The sequence below is a fragment of the Loxodonta africana genome, chromosome 8, assembly GCF_030014295.1.
Source record: "Loxodonta africana isolate mLoxAfr1 chromosome 8, mLoxAfr1.hap2, whole genome shotgun sequence".
Lineage (NCBI taxonomy): Eukaryota > Metazoa > Chordata > Mammalia > Proboscidea > Elephantidae > Loxodonta > Loxodonta africana.
The window spans coordinates 112347950-112363308 of NC_087349.1; the positions used below are offsets into that span (position 1 = coordinate 112347950).

At 45.4% G+C, this 15359-nt stretch overlaps 1 protein-coding gene across 5 annotated transcripts in view; it reads left to right on the top strand.

Annotated features, from left to right (window-relative positions):
• Nucleotides 1–15359, top strand: part of GRB10 (growth factor receptor bound protein 10) — a 290717-nt gene that overhangs the window by 231903 nt on the left and 43455 nt on the right. For all 5 annotated transcript variants that reach the window (XM_010587143.3, XM_023544233.2, XM_064290209.1 and 2 more), the window contains one exon: nucleotides 6929–7085. In XM_010587143.3, the coding sequence (XP_010585445.1) occupies nucleotides 6929–7085 (157 nt within the window). The remainder of the gene's footprint in view (nucleotides 1–6928; nucleotides 7086–15359) is intronic.

Below are 15359 nucleotides of genomic sequence, written 5' to 3' on the forward strand. Positions count from 1 at the left end.
TGGATTTGAACCACCAGCCTTTTGGTTAGCAGTTGTAGCCCTTAATCACTGTGCCAGGAGGGCTCTGAAAAAGACTCTAGGCTCTCCTAATTTAAATCTCAAAAAGGTATGGCTGCAGATGGGTGGAACGCCAGAGACCACCTCATGACCTGATATCAGCTGACCCCAGTAAAAGAGGGAAGGTAGGATTCAATCAATCATGTTAAAATTAGCCAGTGGTTCGTCTTCTATTGTTCTACCTATCCTCCAAGCCCCCAGACACACACATACCTTTATGATCCTCATTGTAACTTGCTTACTTGGAGACATTTGCTTATTTTTCCTGGAATCAGAATGGCCTCCCTGTATGCATATAGAAAATAGCTGCTCAGAATAAACCTTATGTTTCGATTTCCTTGCGTTCTGGTTATTTTTAGCACTACCCCATATTGGGCATTGTGCTTTACCTACGTTACCGACATAGTATTACCAACACCCCATTGTATAGATGAGGAAGGTAAGTCTTAGCTATTTAATAACCCACCTAAGTCCACAGAGCTAGTACATGGCTGAGCTCTGAGTTTTCTACCCCATCCTAGTATTACCCAGATTCATCTAGTCCCTGGATAAATTATGTCCTGTAAAAATAACTGTATGTAGCACGCATCTTCTCCCTGATGCACTGTTAGTTGCCGTGGGGCAGGGGCCTTTGCTTACTCAGAACTTTCCATACCCACGTGCCCTGTGCCAGGTGCTTGAGCACCTTGACAAAGAAGAAGCTCCAGGCTGGCACTGAGGGGCCCACTGATCAGGGCTGCTGCTCTAGAGCTGAAAACGAAGACTATTTTTTGCTTCCAGAATGAGCTCTCAGGACCACCCATGTGGGTAATAAAGTGGCCGTTGACATTGGACAAGATCCCTTGGTGGTGCAAAGGATTTGCACTCGTCTACTAGCCTAAATGTTGACAGTTTGGACCTACCCAGCAGCATCTTGGGAGACAGGCTTGGCGATCTGTTTCCCTAAAAATTACACTCAAGAAAACCCTGTGGAGCAGTTCTACTCTGTAACACATAGGGTTACCATGAGGCGGAATCAGCTCAACAACAGGGGGGTTGGTTTTGGTGTGGTTTGGCAATGTATAGCTAGCTCTTTCTAGAGCTGATGGCTTCCTTTAAAAGGAACCCTGGTGGTGGGTGGCTGTTCAGTGTGGCATTATCCTTGGTGCTTTACATATTCGTTGCAAATACTCTCGTTTGTAGCTCCAGATATTTACCCAATTTGAGATTACTCTGTGTATGCGGATCTTCCTGGTTTTCTGTCTTGAGGATGTGTTTCTTCTATCCTCAGCAGGTCCTGGGGAATTTGGGGAAGGAACTGGGGAGCACCAGGCCAGGGCAGAGTGGACAGCATATGACCCGAGGTCCTGAGCTCCTTTGTGTCTCTCCTGCCACAGGCCCTGGCCACCCTGCCCCAAGAGTAGCCCTGTGACAAAGCACATCCTAGCTTTGGGGGTGGAGGGGGGACAGCCACAGAGCAACAGGGAACTGAACAGGGGGTTGAGAGAAGAACGCAGTGGGGCTGGGAAGAAAACGAAACCACTGGTGCCATGGCAGATCTGGGCAGGAAATGCTGATAACTGAACTCGTAGAGGCAGACATGCACTTCCACATGATTTAAGAGTTTTTTTTAAAGAGCATGATGTTGATGATGCTCACAGATAAACTCGCTTAGAAACTGAGGGAAGAAAAAGCATTAGGGCCACTTTGATTGCGGTAACGGAAAGCGTGCACTGATGTGGAAGACATGTTAGATTATATAGTTAGCATGTTTATAAAAATTATATGAATTCATTTGTATTTTCTAAATTTCTGGGTTTTTTTGTTACTTTTTTGTTTATAATTTTTATTGTGCTTTAAGTGAAAAGTTTACAAATCAAGTCAGTCTCTCACACAAAAACTTATATACACCTTGCTGCATACTTCCAATTGCTCTCCCCCTAATGAGACAGCCCCCCAACCCCACCCTCTTTTCATGTCCATTTCGCCAGTTTCTAACCCCCTCTACCCTGTCATCTCCCCTCCAGGCAGGAGGTGCCAGCATAGTCTCTCTCAAGTGTCCACCTGATCCAAGAAGCTCACTCCTCACCAGCATCCCTCTCCAGCCTGTTGTCCAGTCCAATCCGTGTCTGAAGAGTTGGCTTTGGGAATCGTTCCTGTCCTGGGCCAGCAGAAGGTCTGGGGGCCATGACCACCAGGGTCCTTCTAGTCTCAGTCAGACCATTAAAAAAAAATTAAGTCTGGTCTTTTTAATGAGAATTTGGGGTCTGCATCCCACTGCTCTCCTGCTCCCTCAGGGGTCCTCTGTTAGGTTCCCTGTCAGGGCAGTCATCGGTTGTAGCCAGGCACCATCTAGTTCTTCTTGTCTCAGGATTATGTAGTCTCTTCATGTGGCTCTTTCTGTCTCTTGGGCTCGTAATTACCTTGTGTCCTTGATGTTCTTCATTCTCCTTTGATCCAGGTGGGTTGAGACTCATTGATACATCTTAGATGGCCGCTTACTAGTATTTAAGACTCCAGACGCCACTCTTCAAAGTGGGATGCAGAATGTTTTCTTAATAGATTTTATTATGCCAATTGACTTCAAAACCATGGTCCGCAAACCCCTGCCCCTTCTATGCTGGCCTTCGAAGCATTCAGTTTATTCAGGAAACTTCTTTGCTTTTAGTTCAGTGCAGTTGCGCTGACCTCCCCTGTGTTGTGTGTTGCCTTTCCCTTCACCTAAAGTAGTTCTTATCTACTATCTAATTAGTGAATGCCCCTCTCCCACGCTGCCTCCCTCCCCCCCTCGTAACCACAAAAGAATGCTTTCTTCTCAGTTTAAACTATTTCTCAAGTTCTTATAATACTGGTCTTATACAATATTTGTCCTTTTGCAACTGACTAATTTCACTCAGCATAATGCCTTCCAGGTTCCTCTATGTTATGAAATGTTTCACAAATTCATCACTGTTCTTTATCGATGAGTAGTATTCCATTGTGTGAATGTACCATAATTTATTGACCCATTCATCCATTGATAGGCACCTTGGTTGCTTCCATCTTTTTGCTATTGTAAACAGTGCTGCAATAAACATGGGTGTACATGTATCTGCTCGTGTAAAGGCTCTTATTTCTCTAGTGTATATTCTGATGAGTGGGATTGCTGGATCGAGGAGTGGGATTGCTGGATCATATGGTAGTTCTATTTCTAGCTTTTTAAGGAAGCACCAAATCGATTTCCAAAGTGGTTGTGCCATTTCACATTCCCACCAGCAGTAATGTAATTGTTCCAATCTCTCCACAGCCTCTCCAACATTTATTATTTTGTGTTTTTTGGATTGGAAACCCTGGTGGCATAGTGGTTAAGTGTTACGGCTGCTAATCAAAAGGCTGGCAGTTCAAATCCACCAGGTGCTCCTTGGAAACTCTATGGTGCAGTTCTACTCTGTCCTATAGGGTCGCTAGGAGTCGGAATCGACTCGATGGCAACAGGTTCGGTTGTGTTTTTTTTTTTTGGGGGGGGGGTTGGGTTCTTTGGATTAATGCCAGCCTTATTGGAGTGAGAAGAAATCTCATTGTAGTTTTGATCTGCATTTCTCTAATGGCTAATGATTGTGAGCATTTCCTCATGTATCTGTTAGCTACCTGAATGTCTTCTTTAGTGAAGCGTCTGTTCCTTTGCCCATTTTTTAATTGGGTTATTTGTCTTTTTGTAGTTAAGTTTTTGCAGTATCATGTAGATTTTAAAGATCAGGTGCTGATCAGAAATGTCATAGCTAAAAACTTTTTCCCAGTCTGTAAGTAGTCTTTTTACTCTTTTAGTGAAGTCTTTGGATGAGCATAGGTGTTTGATTTTTAGGAGCTCCCAGTTATCTAGTTTTTCTTCTGCATTCTTAATAATGTTTTATATACTGTTTATGCCATTTTTAGGGCTCCTAACATTGTCCCTATTTTTTCTTCCATGACCTTTATTGTTTTAGATTTTATATTTAGGTCTTTGATCCATTTTGAGCTCATTTTTGTGCATGGAGTGAGGTATGGGTCTTGTTTCATTTTTTTGCAGATGGATATCCAGTTACGCCAGCACCATTTGTGAAAAAGACTGTCTTTTCCCCCATTTAACTGTTTTGGGGCCTTTGTCAAATTATCAACTGCCCATATGTGGATGGATTTATGTCTGGATTCTCAATTCTGTTCCATTGGTCTATGTATCTGTTGTTGTACCAGTACCAGGCTGCTTTGACTACTGTGGTGGTATAATAGGTTCTAAAATCAGGTAAAGTAAGGCCTGCCACTCTGTTCTTCTTTTTCAGTAATGCCTTACTTATCCGGGGCCTCTTTCCCTTCCATATGAAGTTCGTGATTTGTTTCTCCATCTCATTAAAGAATGTCGTTGGAATTTGGGTCAGAATTTCATTAAATGTATAGATCGCTCTTGGTAGGATAGACATTTTTATAATGTTAAGTCTTCCTATCCATGAGCAAGGTATGTTTTTCCACTTATGTAGGTCTCTTGCAGAAGTGTACTGTAGTTTTCTTTGTATAAGTCTTTTACATCTCTGGTAAGATTTATTCCTAAGTATTTTATCTTTTTGGGGGCTACTGTAAATGGCATTGATTTGGTGATTTCCTCTTCGATGTTCTTTTTGTTGGTGTAGAGGAATCCAACTGATTTTTGTATGTTTATCTTGTATCCCGATACTCTGCTGAACTCTTCTATTAGTTTCAGTAGTTTTCTTGAGGATTCCTTAGGGTCTGCTTTTTTTTTTTCACCTATAGACCAGAAACAGTTTCTTTGTTCAGAATAAATTATATGTTTATTGACCTATTCTGTAATGTCAGCTGCATGTAAGTATTCACTTTGTTATGAAGAATCATAGATTCATTGAGTGACACAAGTTCCAGAAAGAGACGGGTAGGTTTCTTTAACAATATATGTGAGTAGAAGGCAAGTTAAAAACCCATTGCTGTTGAGTCAATTCCAGCTCATAGCGACTCTATAGGACAGAGTAGAACTGCCCCATAGGGTTTCCAAGGAGCAGCTGGTGGATTCAAACTGCCAACCATTTGGTTAGCAGCTGAGCTCTTAGGGCTCCAGAGGGTGGGTTGCTCAGCCTCAATTCAGCCCCTGAGATTTCTGAGCTGGTGAGGGGCCCAGAGGCTGTAGACAGGGAGTTGTGGCCCTTGTAGTCAGCTGAAGTCTCTTCTCAACTCTGGGCTTGAGTTGATTTTTGCTGGATTGATCTTTAATTGCTTCCCAGCCAAAGGGTTACCATGTGCCCAGAGATGTCGGCAGGCTGGGAGCTGGTGCTCTTAAGCTGGCACAGCCTCAGTTTCTGCATTGCTTACACCCCTCACGCAGCGGGGCGTTGATCCCAACAGCCAGCCCTCTCCTGTCCACGTCTGCCTCCTCTCCACTCAAATGAAAGTTCAAAGAAAGTAAGCACTTGGGTAGAAAACATGCAAGGGGTCAAGGCAGAGCCAGGATCATTGGTCAGGGAACACCAACATTCGCCGGCCAAGTGGGAGAGCCAGTGCAAAAGTTGCAGCCGAAGACATCAGTTAGACAGGCAGGACTCTTAAGAGATTTGGCAAACGAGTCTGAAGTCAGAGAACGCAAGTGCTTTAGGCTCCGAGTTTCCTGCTTGGTATTTCATCCTGATAGGAAAAAAAAAAAAAACTGACAGAAATTTTCCTGGCTTACTGTTTTGGGGGTTTTGTTGTGGTCACCACCACCTCTGATGGGCCCAGTGCACTGTAGTGGGAGAGTGTGTGGGGAATGATTACATCAGTCCAAGGGAAGGACGTGATTGGTCTGCAGAGCATGGTTTGATTCACTACCTAAAGGACCGTGTGTGAGGCAGCCTGCCTTGGAGCTAGCGTCTTCCCTGCCTGCCCAGAAACAGCCTTCCTGCCAAGGGCTCACGCAGGCTTGGCACAGGCATCCATTGATAGCACTAGTGCCCCGGCCGTGTAGCCTAGCCCGCCAGGCACAGCGGGAAGAGACCAAGAACAAACTCCCTTGCAAGAGGGAACCTCTATTTAAAATGCCATCTTGTTCTTCTAACTGCTGCCTCTTCCATACTGTCGAGGTAAGATTTTTTTAAAAGCATCTCACCTTCCCCTAAAGGTTGCATCCCTGTAGGTGTTTGTCGCTTGACTACAGTGTATTTATAGTCTGCTGAAACTCCATGTGACCGTCGCTTGGCCCAGGAGCTGTTGGTTTTTAATGGATTTGAACAGTACCAGGAAAACGAACCTTGCTTGTCATTTTGTAGGGGGAAGGGGCTGAAGCATTTGGTGACTGCTCTTACTATTCTCCCTTTTTCCCCACTTTAAATCTCGGCATATTCATATGGATGTATCGTAACTTCTTCCTCAGCCTAAGTGAACATGAGACAGGTGGGAATGGGATAGAAAGGACAGTGGGTGTCAGCCACTCCGTCCTGGACCCTGGTGAGACAGTCATCAAAAGTTGTGATGGGAGGAGGAAGACTCAGGAGTTTGTGTTTGTTCGTTCTTCACAACTGGCTCAGTTGTACAATGTCCAGTCCTGCGACCACCAGCATAATTTTAAATCAGCTCTGTCCATTCCTAAGAAAGGTAGCCGAGAAGCAGCTTGTAAACTGACTTCAGTCGCGTGCAGTATGCACCCATGAGGTGTCCTGGGTGTTTCAAGAGCAAAGGTTCTGTTGTAATCCTACATGACGTGTTCCTTCAAGTGGGAGGAGGGAAGGGGAAGTCCAACGGAGGTGGTCCTTTCACATGCTGGCTGCTATGCTTGTGGGGTTGCTGGGACAACAGCTATACATGTGTTGGAGCACTGCTGTTTCTTTTTTTTTGCTTCAGTGTTTTTTTTTTTTAAAGAACGAAGCCATTTACCTGTCTGTGTTCCCTTTTTCTGTTGCAGGATGTTAAAGTCTTTAGTGAAGATGGGACATGCAAAGTGGTGGAGATTCTCGCAGACGTGACAGCCAGGGACCTGTGCCAGTTGCTGGTTTACAAAAGCCACTGTGTGGATGATAACAGCTGGACGCTAGTGGAGCACCACCCGCACCTAGGGTTAGGTAGGGAACAGCCCCGGGTGGTGATGGTTCTCTGGGAACAGGGCCTGGGGATGGTCAGAGTGCAGCCCCATGGCAATGGCCTCTCCTCAGTGCCCCATGCCTGACTGCCAGGTCCACAGGCGGCCTGAGTGTTGCCCTCGACGCACCTGCCTCTTCGTGCTTTCTGTCCTCCTAAAATCCCCATTTCTCTTGCCTCCTTCCTAGCCCTTCCCCGACCAGTGCTTTGACGAGTCTTGCTCTTGGATTGTTGAAGCAATACTTTGCAAAGGGCCTAGACAAACTAAGAAGGTTCTCCCTGTGAGTTAGCTCTTCCCTCCCTTGCCGCCTGAGTCCCCAACCTGGAAAACCTGGCTGGGAGAGGAATGTGGGGTTTGCCACACACCTTTGGTCTGGGCACAGGGCAGCCCTCACTGTGGCCTGGGGAGAGCCTGAGCTTGCATGGCGGTGGTGGCATTTGTTGGACCAGCAGGGGCATCCACTCCTCTGAGAGCAGCTCACCACCTGATTGAAATAGGGTGCCATGGTTACAGTCAGTAGGGAAGCACATGGAGGTGCACTGGGAATTGAAGCATGTTATGAATCAATTGAAACCAAGTGTGAGTCTAACACAGTATGTCATTGAGCTGGTAGTGATGCTTTGACGGGGTGTGTGTGTGTGTGTCTGTGGTGCATAGAGGGAAAGAAAATTTATATCAGAATATTTGAAAATATTTATTATTTCTATTGAGTTTTCTGCTCAGGCGATCTATTTCACGTTAAGAAGCTTTTCAGATACCTTCACTGGCAAACAGTTGAGTCTCTTGTTTAAATTCTTACTGGATTATGTAGGGTACTTACAAAATCATAGGCAAGTATTTAAAGCCAGAATTTTCTCTAAATCAACAGCTACATTTCTTCCAGTGTCTGGGAGGAGGGAAGGACACTACACAAATTGCAAGCTTCTCATAATTGTAAATTTTTCTCTTGACCCTCTTTGAGAGATTTAATAAATTGAATTTAAACATCTAGATCTGGAATATTCTTTTAACTAAATAACATTCTCTCAACTGCTGTTGTACGCTCTAACCTTAAGTAATGCCATATAAACTTGAGTTAACAGTAAGTCACTTGCCAGCTTCCCCTGTACTTTTAGGCACAGTGTGTTTTTTAAAGAAAGCCTCAAAGAACGCTTTCTGATTTCCTTCCCATCTCTGTGGATTACCACAGTGCTAGCGTGTAAACAAGACTTCTTCTTGGTCACTAACAGCCTCCTCCTGTCAGGTTCATTCACTGATGCCACCTCAGTGACTGTGACATCACAGGTGCTCGCAGGGAGACTGCTTATCCTGTCCAACTCCGGGTTGGGACATCTGTGAATGGACCCTGCAGTGGTCCAATAAGGCCATCAGAAGCACCTGTTTACACACAGGTAACTTGGAAATGAAGCAATGCTGGGAAACCTGCCAAGTATGTAATCCAGAATTCACTTTAAAAAGCCTCTGCATAGTTGGACCCAAACAGAGTGAATGTTGGTGAAAGCTGGTTCACAAGTTTGAATGCTTTTTGAATAGGAACTGTGTGAATATTAGGATACGTACGTGTCATTGCACAATCTCAGAGCACATAGAAAAGTGGAGAGTACCAAAAAAAAAAAAACCCGTTGCAGTCGAGTCAATTCTAATTCATAGCAACCCTGTAGGTCAGAGTAGAACTGCCCGTGGGGTTTCCAAGAAGTGGCTGGTGGACTTGAACTGCCGACCTTTTGGCTAGCAGCTGAGCCCTTAACCACTGTGCCACCAGGGCTCCCCTAAATTTTAACATACAAGGAATATTTCAGAAATTTATACTCAGACTTTCCTGTGAATAGTACTTGATTTCTAGAATATCACACAGTAGGTAAAGTAATTATGTATTGAAACTTTGGAAATAATCAACCAAATGAAGAGCAATTTATTCTGAAGGGTAGAAAAAGAAATATACATGCACACACAGTGGTCTTAGGAATTTGATATTTATGTGACTTATCCTTTCTTCTTTCTCTTATTTACACATGGACTTAATACACCCTAAAGGGGATAATACTTAATTTTAAAATCAAGTAAAAGAGAGGGGAAAAAGAAAAAAGGAAGGGGGAAGCAAGTAAAGATGATTTTAAAAAAAGAAAAAGAACCACGTGAATCAATGTTAGGTCATATTTTATAAAAGAAATGAAGGAACCTCGCTCAGTGAGATTTTCATTGCAGTCATTTCAGGACATTCTTCATCAGTTTTACTTCTGTCCTCCAGCTTCCTTTTCATTAGCAACAAGTGAATGTATTTCCTGTTGCCTGGGTTTTATAGCGAGCCCTGGTGGCACAGTGATTAAGAGCTCGGCTGGTAACCAAAAGGTTGGCAGTTCAAATCCACCACCTGTTCCTTGGAAACCGTATGGGGCAGTTCTCCTCTATCCTATACGGTTGATATGCGTCGAAATAGACTCAACAGCAATGGGTTTGGTTTTTTTTTTTTGTGGTTGAGTTTTGTAGAGGCAGGTTTTAGAACCAGCGAGTTGCACCATCCTGTATGGCCAGCACCCAGAGAGCCTCAGCTGTTTACAGAGCCTCTGCGAGTCTTATCCATGTGTCTTCTTTGCCTGCTCTGTGGTTTCTGCTCCAAGCCTGACATTTATAATTGCTTTTAATCACGTAAGTGGCTATTTAGGCAAAAGTGGCATTCCGTCCACTGTTCACCAGCATTGGGTTGTCAGAAGCCCATAATGAGGAAAGTGAGCAAGCCGGACCCAGTTCTAAAGCCGCCTTCGTGGCCAGTGCTGTGGGAGCGCCTTCCCAAGAAGCCCTGGGGCGTTCCGGCATGAAGCCCCTTAGGTGGGATATCAGAGCACTTGGCCTTGCATTGAGTTCTTTTTTATAATGAGCACCCACCACCCCGTGTTCATGGATCCTCTGGCACATACAGAGTCAATCTGCATTTATTCTCCAGGAGAGTCCCCCCAACCCTGCCCCCAGCCATGTCTATTTGGGTTTGGAATCTGTTACATTTTATTCTTTTTTAGAAAGTAACTGTCTTGATTATACTTTTAGTATTCTAATGAGCACATTTTTGGAGTCCCTGGTTGGTGCAGATGGTTAATGTGCTCAGCTACTAACTGAAAGTTTGGAAGTTTGAGCCTACCCAGAGGCACCTCGGAAGAAAATCCTGGTGATCTTGAGTACAGTTCTACTCTGACACACGTTGGGGCGCTGTGAGCCGGGATAGATTCAAGAGCAACTGGTTGGTTTGGTTTTTTTTAATAGGGACATTTACATACACAAAGATGCTGGTTGCGTAGGCAAAAGGTAGGCCATGCTTTAAAACCCATAAGGCATATGTTACCCCCATCCTGACCCCATTCCACCTTACCCCGCTAAATGACTGAAGGCATAAAGAACCTAATTCTGACAGCATTTTAAGTCTATATATAGCTTCTGGGGAGACCCTGGTGGTGAAGTGGTTAAGTGCTACAGTTGCTAACCAAAAGGTCGGCAGTTTGAATCCACCAGGCGCTCCTTGGAAACTCTACGGGGCAGTTCTACTCTGTCCTATAGGGTCGCTATGAGTCAGAATCGACTCGACGGCGGTGGGTTTTGGTGGGATAGCTTCTGGAATTCAGGATTTCAAAGCACGGTTAGTATACTGATCTTTGTAGCTAAAATATATAAAATATAAAAACGCCGTATTCTTAAAAATATGAACCCTTGCTCCCACTTAGAAATGAAAGATGAGTTTAGAAAAGATGAGGACCCCTTTTTCACCAGAGAAGACCAGCCCCTAACATCGCCCCACAGGGGTGCTAGGAGTGCATCCTTGGCAGGAATGCCACACTCCTGGGTTGGTAGGAATATCACACACTTGGAGAAACGTGAGCAGTGACAGCACCCCTGGGGTGGGGAGTTTTCCCTACTATCACTGTGAACTGCACTTGTTAGTAGGAAGGACAGGGCTCCTTGTTTCTGGAGCCGGATCAAATGGCCCTTCCTGGTCCCTGATATTAGCTCCTGAGGTCATTTCCCACTTGGGGAGCTTGAAAAGTTGGTACAAGTCCCTTGTCCTAGAAGGTAAAGCCCTTAGTGATCGATGACCTTGAGTAAGTTGTGTGCTGTGTTCTGTGAATTCCAGGGCCCCCATTTCGTGTGCTCTGCCCTTTCAGTGGCCTCTCCATGTGTGAGTGCTCTTCACAGTTCTGCCTGTTAGGGATGTCTTGGCACCAATATCTCAGCGTAGAGTGCTGAGACCTGGGAACATGTCACTGAGCAAGTTCAGTCAACAGCAGCCCATGAGTTCAGCCAGCGGGCACCAGAATGAAGGAGGGTCATTGGAAGTCAGTCCCATCCTATCTGCCCCTGAGCACGTGAGCTGCACGTCTCCCAGAAGTCTAGCTTGGCTGGGGCACCTTCACACATAGAGGACATAGTGATGGTAGACAGACAGCCTGCAGACCTATTAAGTAAACAAATTACTATTAGTTTTAAAAAAAATTTTTTATTGCACTTAGATGTCAGTTTACAGTACAAAGTAGTTTCTCATTAAACAGTACATACATTGTTCTATGACATTGGTTAACAACCCCTCAACACGTCAACACTTTCCCTTCTCAACCCTGGGTTCCCTATTGCCAGCTTTCCTGTTGCCTCTTGCCTTCCAGTCTTGCCCTTGGGCTGGTGTGCTCCTTTAGTGTCATTTAGTTTTATGGGCCTGTCCAACCTTTGGCTGAAGGGTAAACCTCAGGAGTGACTTCATTACTGAGCTGAAAGGGTGTCCGGGGGCCATGCTCTCAGGGTTTCTCCAGTCTCTGTCAGACCAGTAAGTCTTGTCTTTTTTTGTGAACTGGAATTTTGTTCTACATTTTTCTCCAGCTATCTCCAGGACCCTCTATTGTGATCCCTGTCAGAGTAGTCAGTGGTGGCACCGGGCACGATCAAGTTGTACTGGACTCAGTCTGGTGAAGACCATGGTAGATGTTGTCCATTAGTCCTTTGGACTAATCTTTCCTTTGTGTCTTTAGTTTTCTTCATTCTTCCTTGTTCCCAAAGTGGCGAGACCAGTGGAGTATCCTAGATGGCTGCTCACAGGCTTCTAAGACCCCAGATACTACTCGCTAAAGTAGAATGTAGAACATTTTCTTTATAAACTATGTTTGCCAATTCAGCTAGATGTTCCCTGAGACCGTGGTCCCCACAGCCCTCAGCCCAGTACTTTGGTCCCTCAGGGAGTTTGGATGTGTCTAGAGAGCTTCCATGACCTTGTCTTGGACAAGTTTAGCTGGCTTCTCCAGTATTATGTACTGTCTTACCCTTCACCAGAGTTACCACTTAAAAAAATTATTTTTTAAAGAGATTTTGAAAAATAGCAACATGTATATGCAGAATGGCATCTTGGTGCCCTATGCGGTTTAAAATGCCATTGTGGGTAAACTCCACCCGAGATGTATGGAGGGAACTGGTGCTGGGCTTTCACACTCAGGCCTTAGTGACCATCTGCAACAGCAGAAGAGACTGGAAGATGATGGTCAAGGAGAGGCTGGACTTCAAACAGAGGTTGGGGTTGAGAGACTAGTGTTTTAGCAGATCCCTTGGATGGCGAGGGCTTGAGAAATTCTCTGTGGAGTGAGTGAGGTTGAGACATTGAGGAAAGGCAAGGAGTCTTCCTTGGGCTGTGTACAGGCTTGTGCTTAGCCCTGATCAAGTCAGAGATGCTGTGGCCATACCTGTGGGGTTCTGCCACTGCCCCATCTTGGACAATGGGGTTTGCACCTATAGATACATGTCCGAGGAGGGACGATGGCCCATGTTCAAGCTTCAGTGCCTCCACGGGCCCTTCCCATCCAGGACAGACCCAGTTTTGTCTCCTTTTCCTCGTCCATTAAATCTGAAAGGCACCAAAATGACGTCCTTTCTCCAGTAAAATATATAAATAGAAAGAAGCTAGCTTAAAGGGCTTATCCAAATACCAGGGTTATGTGCTGCAGGCACGTTACCTCGATGACGGCTTTGTCCAGAATTTCTGGGTCTGGGACAGTCTGAGCAGCTGTCAGGTGCCCGCTGACAGTTCGCTCCTTTCTTTCCAACGGGCAGGCCATGCTGAGGGATGACAGGCCAGGTGTGGCCAAATGTTTGTCGCATCAAGCCCGGGTGTAGAGGAGTGTTCGATGACATGACAGGTGCTTTGAGCCCTGTATGCAGCCCCTCCAGGGGACCATCCACCAGTTCTGCCCAGTCCTTCACCACCAGTCTGGGCAGTCCAGTTTTCTGTAAAGTTGCATATTTTAAGGCAAAGAAAGAAGATTGTTTTGTCTGATTTTTAAATAACTGTCATGTGGAGTAGGTCCCTGGGTGGTGCAAATCCTCAAGATTGGCAGTTCAAACCCCGCTTCCAGTGGCACTGAGGAAGAAAGGCTGGGCAATCTGCTTCTGTAAAGATTACAGCCAAGAAAACCCTATGAAGCAGTTCGACTCTATAACACACAGGATCACCAAGAGTCAGAACCGACTCGATGGCAAGGTCTGGGTTTTTTTGTTCATGGCAAGTAGGGTAGTGGCTTAGATGCTGGTTTAATTTTAAGGTTTAAAAAATACGAATACCCTTCAAAGAATGCTGGGCTATTCCATCTGTACAAAAAGTACTTGTGGAATACCCTGGTGTAAAGTAGCGTTCCACTGTTATTTAAGGCAGTTGTAATAATGTGAAGTTGGTAGGTAGTGATATGATTGTTTCACATAAAATTCTCAGTTCATTTGAAGTTGCGTGTTTTGAGAGTTTACAGGGGAAATTGGAATTGGAAAAGGAGCTTGGAACTGGCATTGTCCATTCATGTATTTGACAGTGAAAACCAGTGCCCAGAAGAATTGAGGGACAAGCCTGAGCCACACAGTTTAGGAGCCTCTGAGAAAGCAGCTTCAGACTCAAGTCTTCCTGATTCCAAGTCAGGAGCTGTGTCCACCCAAGTTGGCTTCCTAACCCACCAGGAGTGAGGGAAGAGGAATTACATAAAAGAGTGTGTTGTTTATTGGGACTCCATCTCTAGGTTTCCACAGCCCCCTGGGGTCACCAGAGTGTCCCGATCACGGGGCATCAAGGCCATGGTAGACCCCCGTTGCCAGTATACCAGGACACCAGGCTTCCCCTGTCCACTCGGCACGCCATGTAGTGCATAGCCTGTGCTTTTCAATGTGCTCAGCTTTTCCATAGCACTGCCAGGGAGGGGCCCCCGGGAGGCAGGCGGAGGTTGTGGGGGGATAGGAAGTAGCGTGTGTGTGCATCAGTGACGCACTCCTTTATGCCTGGTGGTCTCCCCCATGGGCCTCTGTGATTCTCTCCGGGGTTCCTGGAGATGGGTGCCTTTTGCTTTGCAACTAGACATCTTGGCCTCATTTCAGTAGGATGCCACACTCCCTACCCCTCCTCCCACCCCACCCCCCACACTCTATTTAACTTCTGCCTGGTAAAAATTTTAACTTCCGTATACCAACCATCAGGAAGTTTTTTGGTTTTTGTCCTGTTACTACAGAAAGAAGTATTTTCTCTGTATGAAAATCTAAAAGGAAGCCACTGATTTGTTTTCTCCCTGGAAAATCCATGACTGGCCCTGAGGTCAACCTCTTACTTGAAAGCAAATATAACCATTTTAATTGCATGCCTGAATTATGAATGGTTTTCTCTTTTCCTGTCCTGGGGAAAGTCGGGGGCAGTTTTGTGGTCACGTGTTACTAGCAGAAGTCCCTCCCCATCCAGGACCGATGGAAACATTCCAGGTTTGCTGCTGGTGCCCGTCTGGCCCTGCTGTGAGGTTCTCTGAGTTTTCTGGCACCCAGGAGAAAATTCCTGTCCTTGGAAAAATCGGTCTTTAAATATATTTTTACCAAGGAGTTCTTTCCTCATCCTGTCAGAACCAAGGCTGAGGACAGGCAGCTGCTGGGCTTGCTTCTAGAACCAGCTATGGCTGCCCTGAGGCTAGTGCCCCTGGTGGCAACTGTCCTTCCTCCAGAGAAATTCTCTTTTCACATTCTGAGATCACTTTGAATCAGGAGTGCTTTAGCTCTAAACCTCAACCCTTCCTTCAGAGGTGTAGCTTTTCTAGAAATTCAGTGTTGACCACATGTGGGGAGCTCCTGTGCCTCAGGATAGACTCGCCCCTCTGGCATCACGTGTGTAGCATTTTATGCTCTGCCACTTGGGCACGAAACCACACATTGACCGTGCCGTGGATTTGCTCATAACAGGTTGGCATTTTTGTTTTTTTCCATGATTTAGTAAGGTTAG